Source organism: Sceloporus undulatus, chromosome 9 (genome assembly GCF_019175285.1).
Source record: "Sceloporus undulatus isolate JIND9_A2432 ecotype Alabama chromosome 9, SceUnd_v1.1, whole genome shotgun sequence".
NCBI lineage: Eukaryota > Metazoa > Chordata > Lepidosauria > Squamata > Phrynosomatidae > Sceloporus > Sceloporus undulatus.
In genome coordinates, this window is record NC_056530.1 from 24,532,987 (window position 1) to 24,551,171 (window position 18,185).

At 49.6% G+C, this 18,185-nt stretch overlaps 3 protein-coding genes across 5 annotated transcripts in view; 2 read left to right on the plus strand and 1 right to left on the minus strand.

Annotated features, from left to right (window-relative positions):
• The first annotated feature begins 1,081 nt into the window (after window positions 1-1,081).
• On the plus strand, window positions 1,082-6,499 carry LOC121915646 (zinc finger and BTB domain-containing protein 26-like). 3 transcript variants are annotated; one of them, XM_042440040.1, is made up of 3 exons: window positions 1,195-1,324; window positions 2,544-2,920; window positions 4,228-6,499. In XM_042440040.1, the coding sequence occupies exon 3, from the start codon at window positions 4,235-4,237 to the stop codon at window positions 5,456-5,458; it is 1,224 nt and encodes a 407-aa protein (XP_042295974.1). In that variant the 5' UTR covers window positions 1,195-1,324; window positions 2,544-2,920; window positions 4,228-4,234; the 3' UTR covers window positions 5,459-6,499. The 3 variants fall into 3 exon arrangements, with proteins under 3 accessions (XP_042295973.1, XP_042295974.1, XP_042295975.1); XM_042440039.1 differs by lacking the exon at window positions 2,544-2,920 and having other exon boundaries at window positions 1,082-1,324; XM_042440041.1 differs by lacking the exons at window positions 1,195-1,324; window positions 2,544-2,920 and adding an exon at window positions 1,602-1,726.
• A 4,246-nt stretch (window positions 6,500-10,745) lies between these two features.
• On the plus strand, window positions 10,746-15,053 carry LOC121915687 (cornifelin-like). Its single transcript, XM_042440119.1, has 4 exons — window positions 10,746-10,779; window positions 13,209-13,635; window positions 14,119-14,255; window positions 14,842-15,053. The coding sequence occupies exons 2-4, from the start codon at window positions 13,518-13,520 to the stop codon at window positions 14,929-14,931; spliced, it is 345 nt and encodes a 114-aa protein (XP_042296053.1). The 5' UTR covers window positions 10,746-10,779; window positions 13,209-13,517; the 3' UTR covers window positions 14,932-15,053.
• A 460-nt stretch (window positions 15,054-15,513) lies between these two features.
• The window catches only part of MEGF8 (multiple EGF like domains 8), a 34,232-nt gene continuing 31,560 nt past the window's right edge, over window positions 15,514-18,185 (minus strand). The window contains exon 43 of the mRNA XM_042440122.1: window positions 15,514-17,356. Coding sequence (XP_042296056.1) covers window positions 16,154-17,356 — 1,203 coding nt within the window. The 3' untranslated portion in view covers window positions 15,514-16,153. The remainder of the gene's footprint in view (window positions 17,357-18,185) is intronic.

Below are 18,185 nucleotides of genomic sequence, written 5' to 3' on the forward strand. Positions count from 1 at the left end.
GGTAGTAAAATGGTGTAACACATAGAATGGCAAAGTCAAGGTTTGCTTTCTGGAACTTTTCTTGGAGGAATGGGGATATATTTAAGGAATCCGTGGCTGCAAAATTTGTGGGTATGAATAAGGATAGGTTCCTTCACTGGAAAAAATAAAGAGCATCCATGGACTTTGCCAGGTTCAAATCCCCTCTTGGCTACGGAAACCACTTGGGTACCTTTGGGAAAGTCATCCTTGGAAGAAGGCAAAGAGTCTGAACAAATCTTCCCAAGAAAAGCATGCAATAGGTTTGCCCTAGGCTTCCCATAAGAGCGTCTGTGTATACAGTATAGGACTATGACTCTGGAGACCAGAGTTCGAATCCTTGCTCTGCCATGAGACCCAATGGGTGACCCTGGGCGCGTCACACTCTCTCAGCCTCAGAGGAAGGCAATGCATTCAAACCTCTGAATAACTCTTGCCAAGAAAAGAAAAGCATGCCATAGTTTTGCCCTAAGGTTGCCCTAAGAGTTCTTGCCTTATGTGCCAGGTCTCTGGCTTCTTTGCAGTCAGTAATAAAAGCAGACTGCTCTGCTGCCCAGGACGGCTTTTATCCTCCTTGTCTCAAAGCCAGGATTAAATTCATGTCGTGCCGCATTAATGATCGCATAAGGATGCAATACTAATTCTGCCTTAAGAGAGGTCATTTTTGCAAAAGGCAAGGCGGTACCAAACTGCATCGTTTCTGCAGTGCAGATCATGCGTATCCTGTTGGAGAGCTGTAGTGCCCCACCAAACTACAAATCCCAGCAGTCCATAGGATGGAGCCGTGGCAGTTAAAGTGGTACCGAACTGGATTAATTCTGCAGTGCAGATGAAGCCTCTCTGCTTGCTATGACCTAAAATGAAAGTGGTACTGTAATTGGGGGAACCCCAGAAATTAATCTATAAATTAGGGGGGGCTTTTTCTATTGGGGTGTTTTTTCAACCTTTCCCATTTTTGTTTGCTTTTAATAATGATTCAAAGACATGTAATAAATAATGAGAGTCAGCTGTGGGACTCTTTTTGTCCCTGCGGAGGGAGACGGTGGTCGACGTGGGCCTCTTCACTCCCAGCGACGCCGGCTTCGCGGAGCGATCCCTCCCTCCGCGCGCCTGAGGGAAAAAGTCCCGGCCCCCGAAGAGGAGGCTTCCAAGATGGCGGCGGCGGAGCTGATGGAGGCAAGATGGCAGCGAGGGCGAGAGGCGTAGCGGAGCCGGGGGTGAAGCAGCCGCCTCAGAGGCACCCCGCCGCCCGGGTTGGGAAGCGGAGACCCCGGAGGAGGCAGGCGAAGCGGCCATTGAGTTGGGGGTGAGCGCTTCCAAGAGACGCGGGGCTCACGTCACTTGCGTAGCCGGTGAGGGAGGGAATGGGTGCACGCTACGTCAGCGGCCCAGTAAGGCTTTGTGAATAGCGCCTCTTGAGCAATGATGGAAAACGGCCTCTAGGGGCCGCTGTGGCACCGCGTCGCTGCGCCTCTCCAGCCGCAAAGTGCGCAGCGTAGATGGGGGGAACGGGAGCTACGTCACGCAAAGGGCGCAAATGGTTTGCGGGAATAGTAGTAGGGGAGGCACGTGGGTGGGAGAGCCATAGATAAAGTGGCGCTCGTCGTTGCCTTTGTTTTGGAAACTACGAATTCCAGGAGGCAGCCAGGTCAGCTACGGCTGGGTCAAGGCTGCCTGTGTCTACAGTAACAGTGCAGTGGAGCACTTTGTAAGCTGGGATTTGTAGTTTGGTGGGTGCGCCAGCCTCCCCCCCCCGATGGCAAAGAGCCATGTGAAACTACAAATCCCAGGGTTCCCTAGCAGGGAGCTGCAGCCCTTAAAGTGGGTCAGACTGCGTTATTTCTGCAGCACTGTTTTGAAGAACTTGCCCTTATTGAAACCATACTTCGCCATAGGAAATCATTGGGGAATATTTTCCCATAGAGAATAATAACATACTCGCCCATAGATAGTAATAGAATATTTGCCCATAGGGAATCATTGCAGAATGCTTGCCTATAGAGGATATAGAAGCTGGGTTTCTAAAACGTTCAAACGCCTATGGGATCCTCCTATTCCCCTACGGCCAAGTCTTCCCCAATGTTTCTCTATGGCCAAGTGTGGTTTCCCTCTGGGCAACTTCTGCCGTTGGTTTTATGGGTCCCCTGTTTTGACACCAAGTTCACTGCCCTGGCCCCATCCATCCTACAGAGTCCTGGGATTTGTAGTTTTTGTGAGGCACCAGGCCTCTTTGGCAGAGGAGGCTAAGGCCCTTATGGAACTATAGGTCCCATTATCCCCATAGGACAGTGCTACAGCCGTGTAAAACCAGTGTGCCTTTTTTGCCACCTTTTTTATGGTTCCCAATTTTGGAGGCCAGTTGTAATAACAGCTATTACTGCCATTGAATGCTGGGATCCTTCCTCAGAGAGGCTTCTGATCTGGGGCACTTTTGAAAGAGGGACTTGGGAGTGACTCAAATGATAAAGCTGAAGCTTAATGCGTGTGCCATCCTTACTTAATCCAGTTTTCTCTGCTTGTTTTAGTACTCAAAACAGCCCTCAGCGTGTCCAAAAGCATAAGAATAAGTCCTTTTTCAAAAGACGATGGAGCACAAAGGGCCATTCGCACATGGGGCTCATGGATGGAGAATGGATGTGCCACGGCAATCTGCAGCTATTTTACGGCAGCAATCAGCTGCGAAAAAGGGAATGGGAAGCCTTGGCTTCTGATTTTGGTTTGAGCCCAAGAAAAATCTTCTAAATATAGGATTCGCATAATGGACCCTAGTTCAGAGCCCTCCCTGCCACCGTCTGCGATGGTTTAGGAAAGGGATTTATACCCTGCTTTTCTCCCAAAATAGGAGTGCAGACTTGCCTTGAAACCTTGTTCGCTTTTATTTGTTGATCTTTAAAGTTTGCAAGTGAGTCACTCTTCCTTTTGTACCTGCCTTTTGTTGACTATCTACAAATGCACCCAAGTCCCCCTTTGCTTTTCATTTTATTCTTTTGCACAGAATAACGCTTCCAGGGCTGAGCAGGGATTGAAGCCCTGGTCCAGCCCTCAATAAACTGGCATGGTGCGAATGACCCCAGTTCAAATGTTCACCCTGTTCTCCCCTCTTTTGGTCTTATTAAAGCCATCTAGACTCAGAGACTGAGCCACAACGATCCAAATTACCCAGTTTGAGACCACTTTAGCTGCCCTGGCTCAATGCTAGGGAATCCTGGGAACTGTAGTTTTGTGAGACACTTAGTCTTCTCTGCCAGAGAGCTCTGCTGCCACAATAAACAACAGTTCCCAGGATTCCCTAGCACTAGCCAGGGCAGTTAAAGCAGTCCCAAACTGGATTGTTCCTGCAGTGTGGTTTGGACCAACTCTTTCTGACCCAAAGAAGCAACGCTTCCATCTCAACCCCAGAGATTCATAAATAGGTGCCTTGACTTCTGGACTGCTTTCTAGTCTCTTGTATAAAGGACTCCAGCAGCACTTTTGGAGGTAACTGAGGCACGTTACAGATGCACCAAAGGGGCATGCTAGGGTTAGGAAGGGGCGTAGTAGGGTTAAGAAGGGGCGTCCCTTCCAGACGCCCCTAACCCTAATACGGACCGAGTCTGTACAAAATGGTGGTGCCCATTCCACACGGGTGCCGCCATCTTGGCATAACAGATGCGTTACATCCGCACGTCGCGCAGCGCATATGACACCACGAGTGTGCCATTGGTGCCTCGCGATGTCATAACTGCGCCGCAAAGAGAAGCACCATTTTGCAGCGCAGAGGAGCCGCACAGTTTGGCTGCTGCAGTTCCTTCGCGCTGCAACTGGCGGCAGTGGCAGAGCGCCACTTCTCGGCGCTCTGTAACACGCCTGAGAATAAGAGTTTTTAGTACAAGTTGTGGGCTGCAGTCCACCTCCTCAGAAGCTTGGAGAGAAGCCATCTTGTTGAGATTGACCTGGCCACCTCATCACCAGACTCACATGTTTAGGGTTTATCTTGTAATCCATGCTCCCTCTTCCTGTGGCTAAAGGCTTCATGGCATGTCTTGGATAATGTGGCCATGAGTCCACAGCAGTTGAGGCTAGAAATCCCTCGGTCTCAAAGGTGGACAGGAGTCCTTCATATCTTTTCAGGCTGAAACAGGTTGACACAGCAATGTCTTTGCACACTGCTTGTGTGTGATGTGTAATTCTCATTTCTGATCCTCCTCCTTACATCTCTCCACTTCACAGGTCAAAGATGGCCCCCACACATGAGCGACTGCAGTTCCGTTTCCCTGGCTACGGCGATGGCGTGCTGCGCCGCATGGACCAGCTCCGGCAGCAGCGACGTTTCTGCGACGTGACGGTGCAGGTGAACGAGCTGCGGGTTCCTGGGCATCGTGTGGTCTTCGCCGCCTGCTCACCTTTCCTACGGGACCAGTTCTTGCTCAACGACTCACCAGAGGTGTCAGTCTCGCTCTTCCAGAGCCCCGAGATCGGGCAGCAGCTGCTCCTCTCCTGCTACACAGGGATGCTGGAGGTGCCGGTCAAGGAGCTGGTCAACTACCTGACAGCAGCATCCTTCTTACAGATGGGCCACGTGGTGGAGCGTTGTGCCCAGGCTGTCTCCCGCTACCTGACCCCCAAAGCGGACTCCCTGCTGCAGGTGGAGCAAGGGGAGGGGAGCGATCAGCAGCGGGGTGCAGAAGAGGAAGGGGAGGGCAAAGAGGAGGAGGAGGAGGAAGAAGAAGAAGAAGAGAAGCAGCCTTCTTCACCCATGGGAGAGGCAGACTCAGAGGAAAGCAAGACAGAGGGGCCCGAATTCACCTCTCGTGGATTCCGCAGCCCCTCATCCCCAGCCATCTCACTCTCCCTCATCAACTCGGCGGTGGAGATCACCCGCAGCTACTTGCAGGGTTGCTATGATGATGAAGCCAGCAGCAAAAGGCTTCCTTTTCCCTCGGCGGCTCCCACACCCATCTCCCAGTGGAAGAACTATGCACCGCACCGCCACCGCCACAGTGCAGCCACAATGTACCGGGACTGGAAGGCAGGTGGCGGCAGTGGGTCGGGGGCCTGGAAAGTGCCAGGGCTGGAGCGCCCATACCGATGCCCACGCTGCAGCCGCCTGTTCCAGCAGCTGGGTCCTTTCGTGAGCCATGTTCAAGAGCACAAGCTGTTCCTGTGCCTCCGCTGCGGCAAGGTCTTCTCGCAGAAGAGCAATCTGACACGGCACATCCGGGTCCACACGGGCTTTAAGCCCTTCCAGTGCCCCATCTGCCGGAAGTGCTTCACCCAGAATGCCACCCTGCAGGACCACCTCAACCTCCACAGCGGCATCAAGCCCCACCGGTGCAACTACTGTGAGATGCATTTCACTCACAAGCCGGGCCTCCGGAGGCACCTGAAGGAGATGCATGGCAAGAGCACCGTCCAGAACAGCCACGAGGAGATCGAGGAGGTCACCGTCGGCTTTGACTGACTACAGGCCCAGTGCTGGGTTCTCCTATGAGGCTGAGGCCAGGCCTTGGCTGGAAATGTCCTCTTTGTGGTGGGTAAGGGGCAGCAAGAACTGTGCAGGCCGAAGACCTTTGCTGTCAGGATAGCAGTTGCCAAATTCATCTTCCTCTAGTTGTAAAGGAAGTGCTGGGATTAGAAGGTTTCTTGGACAGGAGACAAGAAGCTGTAAGAAAATGGAGAAAATATTGACTGAACCACAGATCCTGCTGAGAGACAGCTCTCTCAAAGTAATAACCTTTATTTCTAGCAGAGGAAGATCCATCAGGAGGCAAGGCAAGGAAGCCACCTCAAACAGTGGATTATGGTTACTGTTGAAAGGCTTCAAATGGGGCCAGAATTGACTGGGGTTTACAAAAGCTTGAGTCCTTCCTGCAAGGTGGGGTCCAGCACTGCCTTGTGAAGCAGGTTCTTCCTGGCCCTATACTAGCATCTTCATGGATATCAGACACAGTTCTCCCCAAGTCCTAAACTGACCTCAGGAAGCCTTAGGAAAGCTATTTCCAAAACGTTCACCCTTCTGGGCCACCACCATCCTGAACCAGGTTCCCTGTGTAGGTTTGCTGTTGGAACCTGAAGCTCTGTCTGTGTCAGAGCAGGTGTTGAAAATAGATCTGGTCCAAGCAGATCTTACAGGAACAAGCCCCTATCAGTGAAGGGTGCAGGGACAGGGACGGTCCTCGCATCCAAACCCATTTCCAAAATCCAGTGGACTTCATGCTGGGCAGCACTGTGGTGGCTCAGTGGGTAAAGGGAGTCCCGTTTATAGATTTCCTACCTCAGGCACTACGGTGCCCTTTCTCTCACTCTGGTTTGGACGTCCGCAGAGTGGCCCTGTGACCCAGCTCCCAAAGAAAGGAGTCAGATAGACGTGATCAGATGAAATTCCAGAGGCAGCTGGTAAATTGGATATTCAACAGCACTGGGCCCAAGGGACAGATGCCCCAAGTGTTCTTCAAATGTGAATTTGCTGATCTCTCAATAAAAATATGCAGCCTTTTCAAGGTTTGGAAGTAGCCTCTGTGCGGCTGATCTGTTTTGCTTCATTTTATTTCCAAGGAAAAGTCAAGGAATCGGGCCAGTTGAATATAAGTGTCATTTAGCATATCGATGAACAAGTCTTGCTGCAAAAGGAAATCCTGTCTAACCAAACCTGTGCGTGTTTTTTGATTTGCTTTGAGGTTATTATTCAAAATCAGTTTTATTGGGTTGAGCCAATATGCACTGGGTTGGCTCTGGATAGGATCATGCTTATAAAAGACCAGTTGAAATCAGTGGGACACAGTAGTCATGACTGATCTAAGTCTCATTGACTTCAGGGGTTTTATTATAAGCTTGGCTAAGTGTACATCTGTACCATCTTTTGCAAGACACCTTGCATCCCAAAATTGGATCCAGGAGAGGGAGGATACAGATAAATACAAATAATGGTCCTTTCTGATCCCCAGAGCAGATTTTTGGGGTGCATATGCTGGATTACTTTGGTGGTTCACATAGTTATCCAAAATAATGTCCTGTCCCACATTGCCAAGGGCCATGGACATATAATGCTTCCAAGTGTCCTGGACGTATATTGCTCCCAGCTGTCTTGAGCATACAGTGAGTCCTCGCCTTACGCAGGGATCCGTTCCAGATCCCTCTGCGTAAGGCGAATTCCACCTATGCTCAAGCCCCATTGGAAACAATGGGGCTCGTCCATGGCGGCGCGGCAGCGTGCGGAGAGCAACGGGTGCACGCGCCCATTCAATTGAATGGAACGCGCCGCCCCGCGTGCGCCTCGCAGCTTGAGCGCATATGCTCAAGTCGCGTAAAGCGCACCCGCATATGACGTGGGCGCACTGTATAATGATTCACAATGTCTTGAGCATATAATGCTCCCAAGAATCTTGAGCATATAATGTTCCTAGGTGTATTAGGCATACAATGTTGCCAAGTGTCCTGGACATATAATGCTGCCAGGTGTCCTGGTGATACAATGCTGCGAAATGTCTTGAGCATATCCAAAAGGTAAGGGTTAACAAAGTGTACATGGAGCAAAGGTACATTTGAGTGCAAGAGTGGAGCCCTGGCCACCTCGGAGAGCGCTTTTATGTGCCTCCATCTCCCAGTTTGCTAATCCCACATCATCAGGCGGGCAAACTGCCTGGACTAGTCGGGAGGTGGAACAGTGGAGGAGTGGGTGCGAGCCTGGCTTGCTTTGCTTTGCTTTCCTGCCTTGGAGCATCGTCAGAGGCTGTCTCTCTTACTCTCTGATGGAAGGAGGTGGATGCCCGCAATGCCTGGTAAGTGGACAATGGCAGCGTGGTGGACTTGTGCCACCCGCCATGGCCGTTTTTATCATTCTTAGGCAGAGTTCAGAAGGGTCAAGTCATTGGCACAGACAGGAAAGTAGAATGCCAAGAGAGAACATTCAAGACTTGCATTTCTCTTTGCAACGCATGGTTGCCTTATGGAACTCCTTGCCACAAGATATGGACCCAAATCCTTTGGGTATCTTTTTATTGTTAGTGCCTTCGAATTGAGCGTTAAACCAGGACTCCTATGCTTAACAGTACTCCTGTCCTAGGACTTTCTTGGGAAGATGTCTACAGACTGAGGTTTATTCCCATTGCCCTCATTGAAAGCTGAGAGAGTGTGCCTTGCCAAGGTCACCCAATGGCTAGGCTGGGATTTGCACCTGGCCTACCAGACTTCTTCAAGTCAACTCCAACTGATGGCAACTCTATTGTGGGATTTTCTTGGTAAGATTTCCTCAGAGGAGTTGGTTGCCATTGCCTTCCTCTGAGGCTGAGAGAGTATGACTTCCTCTGACTCACTTTCAAGGCCGAGCAGGGATTTGAACCCGGGTCTCCCAGCGTCCTCCAAATCAACTCCAATTTATGGGAACTCTGTCATGGGGTTTTCTTGGCACAATTTCTTTGTAGGAGGTTTGACACCTTTAGCCACGGCTGAGCAGGGATTTGAACCTGGTCCAACCACACTCCTCAGCCCACTGCACCATGTTGGTTCTTACTGGCGTCTTGCGCAGGTATAACTTTCCTCATGGAAGCGGTTGGGCATTTTTCTCTGACCGCTAACATCATAGCAGAGAAAGGCCTGGGAAAACTGACCGCCGCATCCCTGTTAGCTTCAGGAGTGGCTTGTGGGACTCATTGTCACAAGACCTATGGCAGTGGTCACAGGCTTGGACACACAGAGTCACAGTGTTGGAGAGGTCTTGTTGTGTTGTTTGCCTTCGCAGCACCTGCAGCATGATGCATCCTCCCAAACTGGGTTGTGCCGTCTTTGGCAATTGTCCGGCTGCGATAACATCTCCGGCTTCTTTGCTTTGATAATATAACAGTGATAACATTCCAGTGGATGGAACAAGCGGCAGAGGAAGGAAAGTCATCTTGCTTGCACCCTCCCTTCCCACTTTAAATATATGCGCCAGGTGTGACACATGTTTGCACCGCATTAACTACCAGGTGGATTCTTCCCTTCTTTGTCTTGAAGGTTCAATCCTCTGCAGTCTTGCTTCCATTTTCTGAATTGTTCATTTAAGAAACAGCAAATCAGGCAAGGCCTTTGGGGGAAAAGATGCATTTAAAAGGCTGAGGTTGAAGTTTCCAGGTGGCACAGGACTCTTCTTCAAGGTGAAGCAACCTGTGATCCTCTAGGTTTTTAGGACAAAGAATAGGGACATTAGCCAGCCCTGCCAGTAATTATGCCACGACTGAGGAATCTTGGAGTTGCAAAACTCCTTTCTTCAAAGAGGACAACCAATGGCAGGGACAAAGTCATACTCATATATACCTATTTATATGGAGAGAGAGAGAGAAACAGAACTCCCTTTGTCCTGATGAACTTACTCCATCCAGAATTGCACTAAGAGGAAAGTGCTTTCAAAAGATTGGCAGAGATTTCTACATGTTTGTAACCTTACAAACCTGTGCCTGTCTTGCAGAATGCCTCGCCGTTCTGCCCCCAACAAGCGTGTTAAAACAAAGGATAGAGCTATACATTTGGCAAGCAAAATGGGAACAATAAGTGTTTTTGTTTGCTAATGCGTTGCTTCTCTGACCTGGGCTGCATCTGGAACAAACCCCTGTTGTTGTTGTTGTTGTTAGCTGTCCTTGAATTGGTTCCAATCCATAGGGATGAGACATCTCCAAGAATCCCCATCCTCCATTGCAAGAAGCCCTTGCCCATAAGAACCTCTCCATCTGGTTTGTGGCCTTCCTCTTTCTTCTACTTTCTAGCTTTCATAGCATCCTTGTTTTTCCCAGTCATCCCTGCCTTCTCCTGAAGTGGCCAAAGTACAATAGTCTCCGCTTGACCATCTTTGCTTCCAAGGAGAGCCCTGGTCCGACCTGTTCAAGAACCTATTTGTTGGTCTTCTTGGCTGTCCATGGGATCATCCTAAGTACCACATTCTGAATGAGGTGATTCTCTCTCTGTCTGCTTCCTTCACTGTCCAGCTCTCGCATCCATTCATGGGGATGATGGGGAATGCAATGGTCTGGACGATTCTGGTGTCAGCACTTAGGTGTATGTCTTTGCTCTTCAGTAGAGCACTGTGCAAACTTTACAGCACTCTACAAATAAATGTTAATAATAATAGTAATCATCATCATAATAGGAGCCCTGGTGGCACAGTAGTTCAATGCCTGTACTGCAGCCATTCACTCGAAACCCCAAGGCTGCGAGTTCAAGACCAGCAAAAGGGCCCAAGCTTGACTCAGGCTTGCATCCTTCCGAGGAGGGAGCTAAAATGAGTAACCAGACTGTTGGGGGCAAATTAGCTTACTTGCTAATTAGCTTACTTGCAGTTCACCGCTATGATCTTTGGAATAGCGGTATATAAATAAAACAAATTATTATTATTATTATTATTATTATTAACTGGAGCCAAAAGGTTCCTCCCAGCATGACTCTCAAAGGCTTCACCAGCAAACAGTAGTAGTGCTTGCTCTCAAAAACATGGAAAGTGTCTGGTTTTAATTAGGAGCATGCCTCAGAAAAGGAAAATATCATTAGAGAGGATTGACCTTGTTTGTACAGAGACGTTGCCCAATTATGATCCTTATCTTCGCTGGAAAGAAACAAGGTTTTATGGGCTTCGATTTCACTAAGAGTGGATTCCAATCTGCTGAGAGAAATTGACAACCTCTTTTAACAAGATGGCTATGGAAGATGCAAGAGGCTGCTGTGGCGAATGCCGTGGAATGGGAAAGCAAGGCGGCTCCTGTTAGAGAGGAAGAAGAAACAAACCCGGTGTGAGCCCTTGCAACCGATCATACAGTTGTGAGTTAAGTGAGTTACTTAATCTGGGTGTGGATGGGGTTTTTCCACAGCTTTGGCTTCTCTTTAGGGCTTGTTGTGGCATTGCTTGTAACAGCATCAAAGAGCCAACCTTTCCAAGACAGGAAACAAGGCGGCATTGAGATTGAGATGGCAGCATTCTTGGGCTGAGCCAGACATCCCGCCATGGACGAAGGAGCACATACATGATTACCCCTCTTTAACAAATTACAAAAACAGAGCACTGGTGCAATTGCTGAACATGGAGGAAAAAGGACCGAAATGACCCAAACAGTCAAAAAAGATGCACCTCTACGATTGAACCACATTGCCCAGCATCATGCATGGCGCAGCTCCGTCTGGCTGCATCAACCATAGAATTGTAGAGTTGGAAGAGACCTCAAAGGCCACCAATATTACCCCTTTCTGCCACAAAGAAGCCACAAAGCCCTCCTTGTGACAGAAGGCCATCCAGGCTCTGTTGAGAAACCTCCAAAGAAGGAGACACCACCATTCGCCAAAGCAGCATCTTCCACTGTTGAACAGGAGGATCTTCCTAATGTTGAGCTGGAATCTCTTTTCCTGGCGCTTGCATCCATTGCTCCATTGGGTCCTGTTCTCTGGAGCAGCAGAAAACAAGCTTGCTCCCTCCTCAATATGACATCCCTTCAAATATTTAAACAGGGCTATCATCATATCACCTCTTAACCTTCTCTTCTCCAGGCTAAACATTGCCAGCTCCCCAAGACTCTCCTCATAGGGCTTGATGGTTTCCAGATCCTTCACCACTTTGCTTGCTCTCTTCTGGGCATGTTCCAACTTGTCAACATCGTTTTAAATTGTGGTGCCCAGAACTGGACACCAAATAAGGCCTGACCAAAGCAGAATAGAGTGGCACTATTACTTCCCTTGATCTAGACAATATAATTATGTTGATGCAGCCTAGAATCACATTGGCCTTTTAGCTGCCGCGTCACACTGTTGGCTCATATACAGCTCATGGTCTACTAGGACTCCTAGATCCCTTTCACAAGTATAAGTCTCTAGTAATATACAATTGATGTCACACATAGACTCCATCTTATGGCAGCCCTACCATCCATAAGGTTCTCTTGGTAAGATTTGATCACTTCTTGCCATTGCCTTTTTCAGAGCCTGAGAGAGTGAGACTTACCCAAGGCCACCCATAAAACTTTTTGGGTTTTGTGGTGGAGGAACCTCACCTTACTGTTGTTGTTGTTGTTGTTGTGTGCCTCAACATCATTTCTAACTTATGGCAAACCTATCGTAGGGTTTCCTTGGCAAGATTTCTTCACTGCTTTGCCATTGCCTTCCTCAGAGGCTGAGAGATGGAGACGTGCCAGAGGTCAGCCATAAAACTATCCAAATTGGTAGCCATTGCATTTTGTGGCAATGGATTTCTTTCCTGGCTGACTCAGCTTGGCATCTTCTTGGGTATGACGCCAAGGTCTAGTGTGTGGAAAGGGGAAAGAGGGTGGATATAGCTAATATATCTGATGTTTAAAGGCGTCATTCAGCTGATAAAATTTCATAAATCTTTTAATGGTGGCTATGATAAAGTCCTCATTCATTTTCAAGCCATCTCTTTAATGTCTCAGGTTAGACAGGTACAGCATGTTCTTAACAGGAATCAAAACCTGACAACTGGTTTTTGTCCACAGCGCATGAGTTCATTTTTAGCTCCTTCCCACTTTGGGCTCTGTCTGGATGAGCAAGTTTCCCAGACTTTTGCCAAACCTTGGAAAGTCTGTTTTTGCTCCAGCCCAGGTTGGCCCAAAAATATTTTAATTAAAGTTCTACTGCATCCCTTTTAGGTATCAGAGGGTTTGCTCAGTAAGATGTATTCAAGGCTGAGGCGTTGCCTTCGCCATCCTTTGAGGCTGAGAGAGTGTGACTTGCCCAAACTCACCCAATGCGTTTCCATGGCTCATCTGGAAATTGAACCCTGGTCCTCAGGGTCTTACATGCTGCAAAATACATACATACATACATACATATGTATGTATGTGTTTCCTTTTGCACAGAAAAGTGAATTTTCTGCACAAAGGTTTTACTTTCTGCAGAGAAAATGCTATTCTCTGTCTGGAAACACTGCAGAAAAGGTGATTTTTTCCCCCTTACAGACTGTCCATGGGTTTACATCATGAAGAATGGCACATACACACTCAGGACTCCCTGCTGCTCAGCAAGCAATAATCTTCCCCAAATATTATTTAAATAATAATAATAATAATAATAATCTGGTGGAAAAGGGGTGGGAATTGAAGAAAAGTCTGCCTAAGTCCCCATAGCCAGACTGAGACCAATGACACCTTTTTTCATGCATCCGCACCTTCTTCCTCTTGCAATACTTCCCTCTCACCCTCTTTCTTGCCACCCTTCACCAGCTTAACATCCTATTCCTTCCCCAGATGCTAAACCAAATGCTGTAGGAAACCCTGAGAGATGATGATGACCTTCTGGATTCTTTGCAAAGCTCTCGAACCCTTGCATGCCAGGACTTGCACCCATCATTGTAAGAGTGCTGTGTTCCAGATGCCATCGTTCACAAATGCCTGCTCATAAACTGAATGATGGCACCCCTTCTCTGACCGACGAAGCACCTGAAAGCTGGATCCTGACAACCAGAAGCTGCAATTGTCTATCTAGGGTCTGGAAGCTTGGATTCCAGGCCATTCCTCCTCTTCTTCCTCCTCTTCTTGTTGGGTCAGTCCTCCTTCATGGCTTTCCAGCCTTGCCCTGTGGTCACTCAGCCCATGGCTGCCAGCAGGTGCTACCCGTCTTCCTTCCGGGGCTGGAAATCTGGACTCCTGGACTGCAACGCTGACAAGACCATCTGTGAGTGTTGGCTGGTCAAAGGGGCAGAGGGCCCAGAGGGGTGTTTGTGTGTGTGTGTGTGTCCAGTTATGGCTTGGCAGCAAGGCCACTTTCTCACAAAACCACAATTCCCAGAACTCCCTAGCATTGAGCCATGGCAGTTAAAGTGGTCTCAACTGGGATTTCGTCTGCAATTTGAGAAAAGGAATTAAAATCCATGCCACAGAGAGGTGTTTTCTCAGGTGTAAAGAATCATGTTTTTGCAACACCTTTCCTGGCCTGAGGCTCCACCACTTTGCACTCATTCATTGACTTATTCAGGCGATGGGGTGAGTCACAGATCCAAAGCGGTGCCACCTTTTATTTAAGGGTTGGCACTGCAGCGCCGGTTATAGCTGGCACTGGAAACCGGATTCAGGGCTGAGCCTGAGAAGATGCTTCCTCCCAAACCTGAGGACTTGAGCCCTCCATTCCTTTCCTTTCTCCTTTCCTTTCCTTCTTCAGGTGCCTGCGGAGCCTGTGTCCCCTGCATCCTGGCTTGCAAAGTGGCTGTGGACTACGGCGAATGCTGCTGTGTCCCATTCCTTCCTGGGGCACTCATTGCCATGCGGACAGGCCTGCGAGAACAGCTCCGCATCCAGGTACCAGCTTTCCATTTTGGCCCAACAAACCTATGGTGAACAGCCCAGAAGATGAGAGCTAATGTCCATCTTTCCGCAAATAGCCAATATGTTTTTACCGGTATCCCTTTATAAAAATCTATTTTAACTCTCTCTCTTTATATAGTTGCAAACCACCTTGTGCCAAAGAGTTCCAAAAGACAGACTATAAACCAAATCAACCTATAATCCTTTACTGTCAGGGATGCCAACACAGGCTGATGGGATATGCAGGCCAAAATACCTGGAAGGTACCAAAAACCAGTCTCCCCAGATGTAAGGGATGGCAGCTTTTGAGTTTCTCAGGATATCTGATTCAGAAAAAGATTTTTATGGGAAGTGGGTTGGGTTGCAGTGCCGCTTCATTGTCCGTGCCCATAGTTCCTGTTCCTCTGTCCCACTGTAGTTTGTCTGCCGTCCCCATTAAACTTAGGGAGCAGTTTAGGGAGGAAGGGTTAAGGTGGTTGCATACCTGGGCTGCAATGGGGAGCAGGCCTGAGCAGAAGCTGCCCCACACTTTGCAGTGCCAAGGCTTTGCCCTGATTGCTGGCCATCTTTTCTTCCTCAGGGCTGCGTGTGTTGCGACTGGGTGGCCTTCTGCTGTTGCTGCCCTTGTGCCCTTTGCCAAATGGCGCGGGAGCTGAAGAGCCCCTGCTAGCCTCCTTTTTGGAGCTGGGACCCTGCGCCCACCCACCGTCCTCCGTCCGGCATCTATCCAAAAAGCACTTTGGAAAGAACTGAGCCATTTTACATCTTCCTGGGGAAGCTCTGCAGCTGAGACCAGGCTACGCTGGACAGCACTGTCAAGGGGGCACCAGTGCCAGTATTAAAATGTGGACACTTGGACTGTAAGCATTCCCTCTCCTAAAAATAACTAACACTTAATGCACTACTTTTTGGGTTACGTGGGCATGTTCTAGAAGAGTTTGTTCTTGATGTTTCGCCAGCATCTGTGGCTGGCATCTTCAGAGAATTCATTCATTCTGATGATTCCAGCCACAGATACTGGCAGAACATCAGGAACAAGCTCTTCTAGAACATGGCCACATAACACGAAAACCCCACAAAAAACTATGGATGCCGGCCACGAAAGCCTTTGACTTCACAGTTAATGCACTGCTTTGCAAAGAGAAGAAAGCTCCTCGCTTGACAACTGAAGCACTACTCAGGGATGGCAAAAAAGCTTTAGCTCCTGTTCACATTACTCTGGCCTTGGCTGTAACCGCCCAAAACAACTGTGTAGGCAGCAAACTCTCTTTATTGTCTTTTAGGGGGGACTGTGGATTGTGGTGGAGACAGTGGTGGCGGCCAGAGCATAAAGATGATTGCAAGAGAGGGTGGGGTTTTTTGCTTTTTTTAAAAAAAGAAAAGCATTCAGAACATGAAAAACAAAAACACTGAGTAGAATCAGGGCCAGGTCCCTCCACATGCTGCCCCCAAGACCCCCCTGCCCCCCATTGCTTTCAGCTGGTCAAAGCGTCCCTGTCCTTACAGCTGAGATTGTCACTTTTGTCTGCCCCATTGGATGCAGCCTGCAAAGCTCCCTTTCTTGACCCCTTCCCACGGAGGTCCATGGCCTCCCCAGGGAAGATGGGGCACAGTCGGGCCCCTAGGAGCCACACGCATCGGCCTGTCCACTCGAGAGGCTGGAGATGCAGTTCCACCTGGTACCAAGGTCTATATCCATGGCATGATTGTGGGCAGTGCCCAATGCAGTGTCCCCTCCACGGCGTCTCCTTGTGGCAAGGCATGCCCATTGCCTTCCTCACTAGTTCTCACTTGCCTCCATGAGGCCAACAGTAGGGCTGGCCGGAGTGACGCAATACACAAGCAACAGCATCCAAGGGCATCTCCTCAGCCCTTGTCCTGGCAACGTCGACTCATAGAGACATGCTGGTCAGGTTCTCGTGGCTGAGGAGGCCCTTGCGGGAGCTGCTGACCCCATGGCTACTGCTGCAGTAGTCCTGGAGGTTGTGGCGCAGGGTGACCAGGGCTGAGCCCAAGCAGGCACGGTTGGGGGCCTGCAGTCCCCCTGGCAGTTGGAAAAGGACGGTGGCCACCCCAGCCATGCCATCGTCCGTGGGCTCCAGGGTGATGGGCCCCACGCGGAAGCTGGAGTAGGAGTAGCCCATCAGGTGGGAGAGGAAGGGCTCTGAGCGGCGGAAGTGGGCCACTGGATAGGGCACCTCGTGGTAGGGCTTCAGGCGGCTTGGCAGAGGCGGGGCGGCGGCCAGAGCGGGGTGTTTGTGCGGCCGGGTGGGGAGGAAGACCAGCTCAGTGGCTGCTCCCAAGGCATCCGGCTCAAAGTAGATGGTTACTTTGGCAAAGGGCCGGCTGGCCATCTTGGTCATCTCCTGAAGGTGTCGGCGCTGCTCGTGGCGCAGATCCAGGAACTGCTTCACCTTCCAGAGCAGGACGCAGACGGAGAGGAAGAGGAAGAAGCAGGAGAAGAAGACAGAGAAGAAGACGAAGAGGTCGATGTGGGCCTGGTCTTGCCGGAAGAAGAGTAGGCCCTGGGACTCCGTGACGTTGGGGCTGGTGCCCCCGACCCCCAGAAGGACCACGTAGAAACGGCTGGACTTGAGAGCATGGATCTCGTGGGGGTAGGTAATGACCACGCGGTCACGGACGCCCCGCACGATCAGCACTGCCTGCTGCTCCCGCACCGTGATGTAGGTGATGAGGCCGTGGGTCCGCGCCTCCCGAGCTGGTGGGGAGGACTGGCTCCCATTGTTGACTGCAGCCCGGCCGCCCGCTTCGTCCCCAGAGGACACGATACGCACCGAGTGGATGCCCGTGGCCCGGTCCACATCCACGACAAATGTCTCATAGGAGGTGGAGATATAGACATCCACGCCGCCAAAGGTCACGTCGATGGTGATGCGGATGTCCACGTTGGTGAACTTGGGCTGGACACCAAAGAAGACTGTGCGTCCCAAGGGAAGGTTCTTGATGTTGGGCTCATGGAAGCAGTTGAGCTGCGAAGTGGGGTCGAAGCAGCTCTCCTGGTCCACAATGATCAGCCGGTAGCACTGGTGCCCACCCACGGGATTCCCATGGAAAAACTCTCGGCACTTGGCACACTGCAAGGATGGCAAGGAAAGGAAAGCAATCTGTCAGTGCTGCCGCTTGGGTTTATCTTAGGCTTTTTCCCACCCGGATTTCTAAACTCTGCATGATGTGATGGAAATCAAAACAACTTTGCTTAGTTTCTCTTAATTCTGAAAATATTTAGCAATTTGCTTTAAATTTATTCTGCTTCTCTAAGGGCTCTGGAAATATATCCACACTGTAGGCTCTTGTTGTGAGCATGCAGGACTACACCATAAAATAGTCTCAGTTTTCCTCCCAGCAAAAAACCCAGCCATCTAGATGCCAGAAAAGGAGTGACCAAAAAGAGCCTCATGGCATTACCAACACCTTTTCCCAGTCCTTAGCTTCTGATGGTCAAACAGGTACCATCTCCAGACATGGAGAATGAGCTAGTCTCTGGGATGGGAAGAACACTTGCAATGATTTTTTTTACCAGGCCAAAAGACAGGTTTCTTGCTGCTGGGAAGAATAAAAGCTTGGTAATAATTTTGTGCACTTTTCTCCTGGAAGTATTTTAACATCACAAAATGTTGCGAAGGAACTATTCTGCAGAGAAAAATACATAGCATTTCTGTACAAAACCCACATTTTCTGCACAGCAAATGCATTTTCCTGTGCAGAAAACAAGCTTTCTAGTACAGGGAATTGGTTCTCTGCACAGAAAATGGAGAGAGGGTTGCAAAACCAAAAACCGCCCCAAAACCCCACTGCACCCATGTGTTTTTCTCCACAGAATAATTTCTCAGTAATGCTTTGAGAAATTAAAACAGGAGAGAATACTGCAGAGGAATATTTTCTCCTACAGAGGAGAAAAACTAC

Bases quoted from the DNA above. Each gene is read 5' to 3' on its own strand.
- LOC121915646 (XM_042440039.1), top strand. From the start codon at position 1,200: ATGGCAGCGAGGGCGAGAGGCGTAGCGGAGCCGGGGGTGAAGCAGCCG. The intron at 1,325-4,227 runs GTGAGCGCTTCC...TCCACTTCACAG, and splicing joins AAGCGGCCATTGAGTTGGGG to GTCAAAGATGGCCCCCACAC.
- LOC121915687 (XM_042440119.1), top strand. From the start codon at position 13,518: ATGGCTTTCCAGCCTTGCCCTGTGGTCACTCAGCCCATGGCTGCCAGC. The intron at 13,636-14,118 runs GTGAGTGTTGGC...TTCCTTCTTCAG, and splicing joins CAACGCTGACAAGACCATCT to GTGCCTGCGGAGCCTGTGTC. The intron at 14,256-14,841 runs GTACCAGCTTTC...TTTCTTCCTCAG, and splicing joins GAGAACAGCTCCGCATCCAG to GGCTGCGTGTGTTGCGACTG.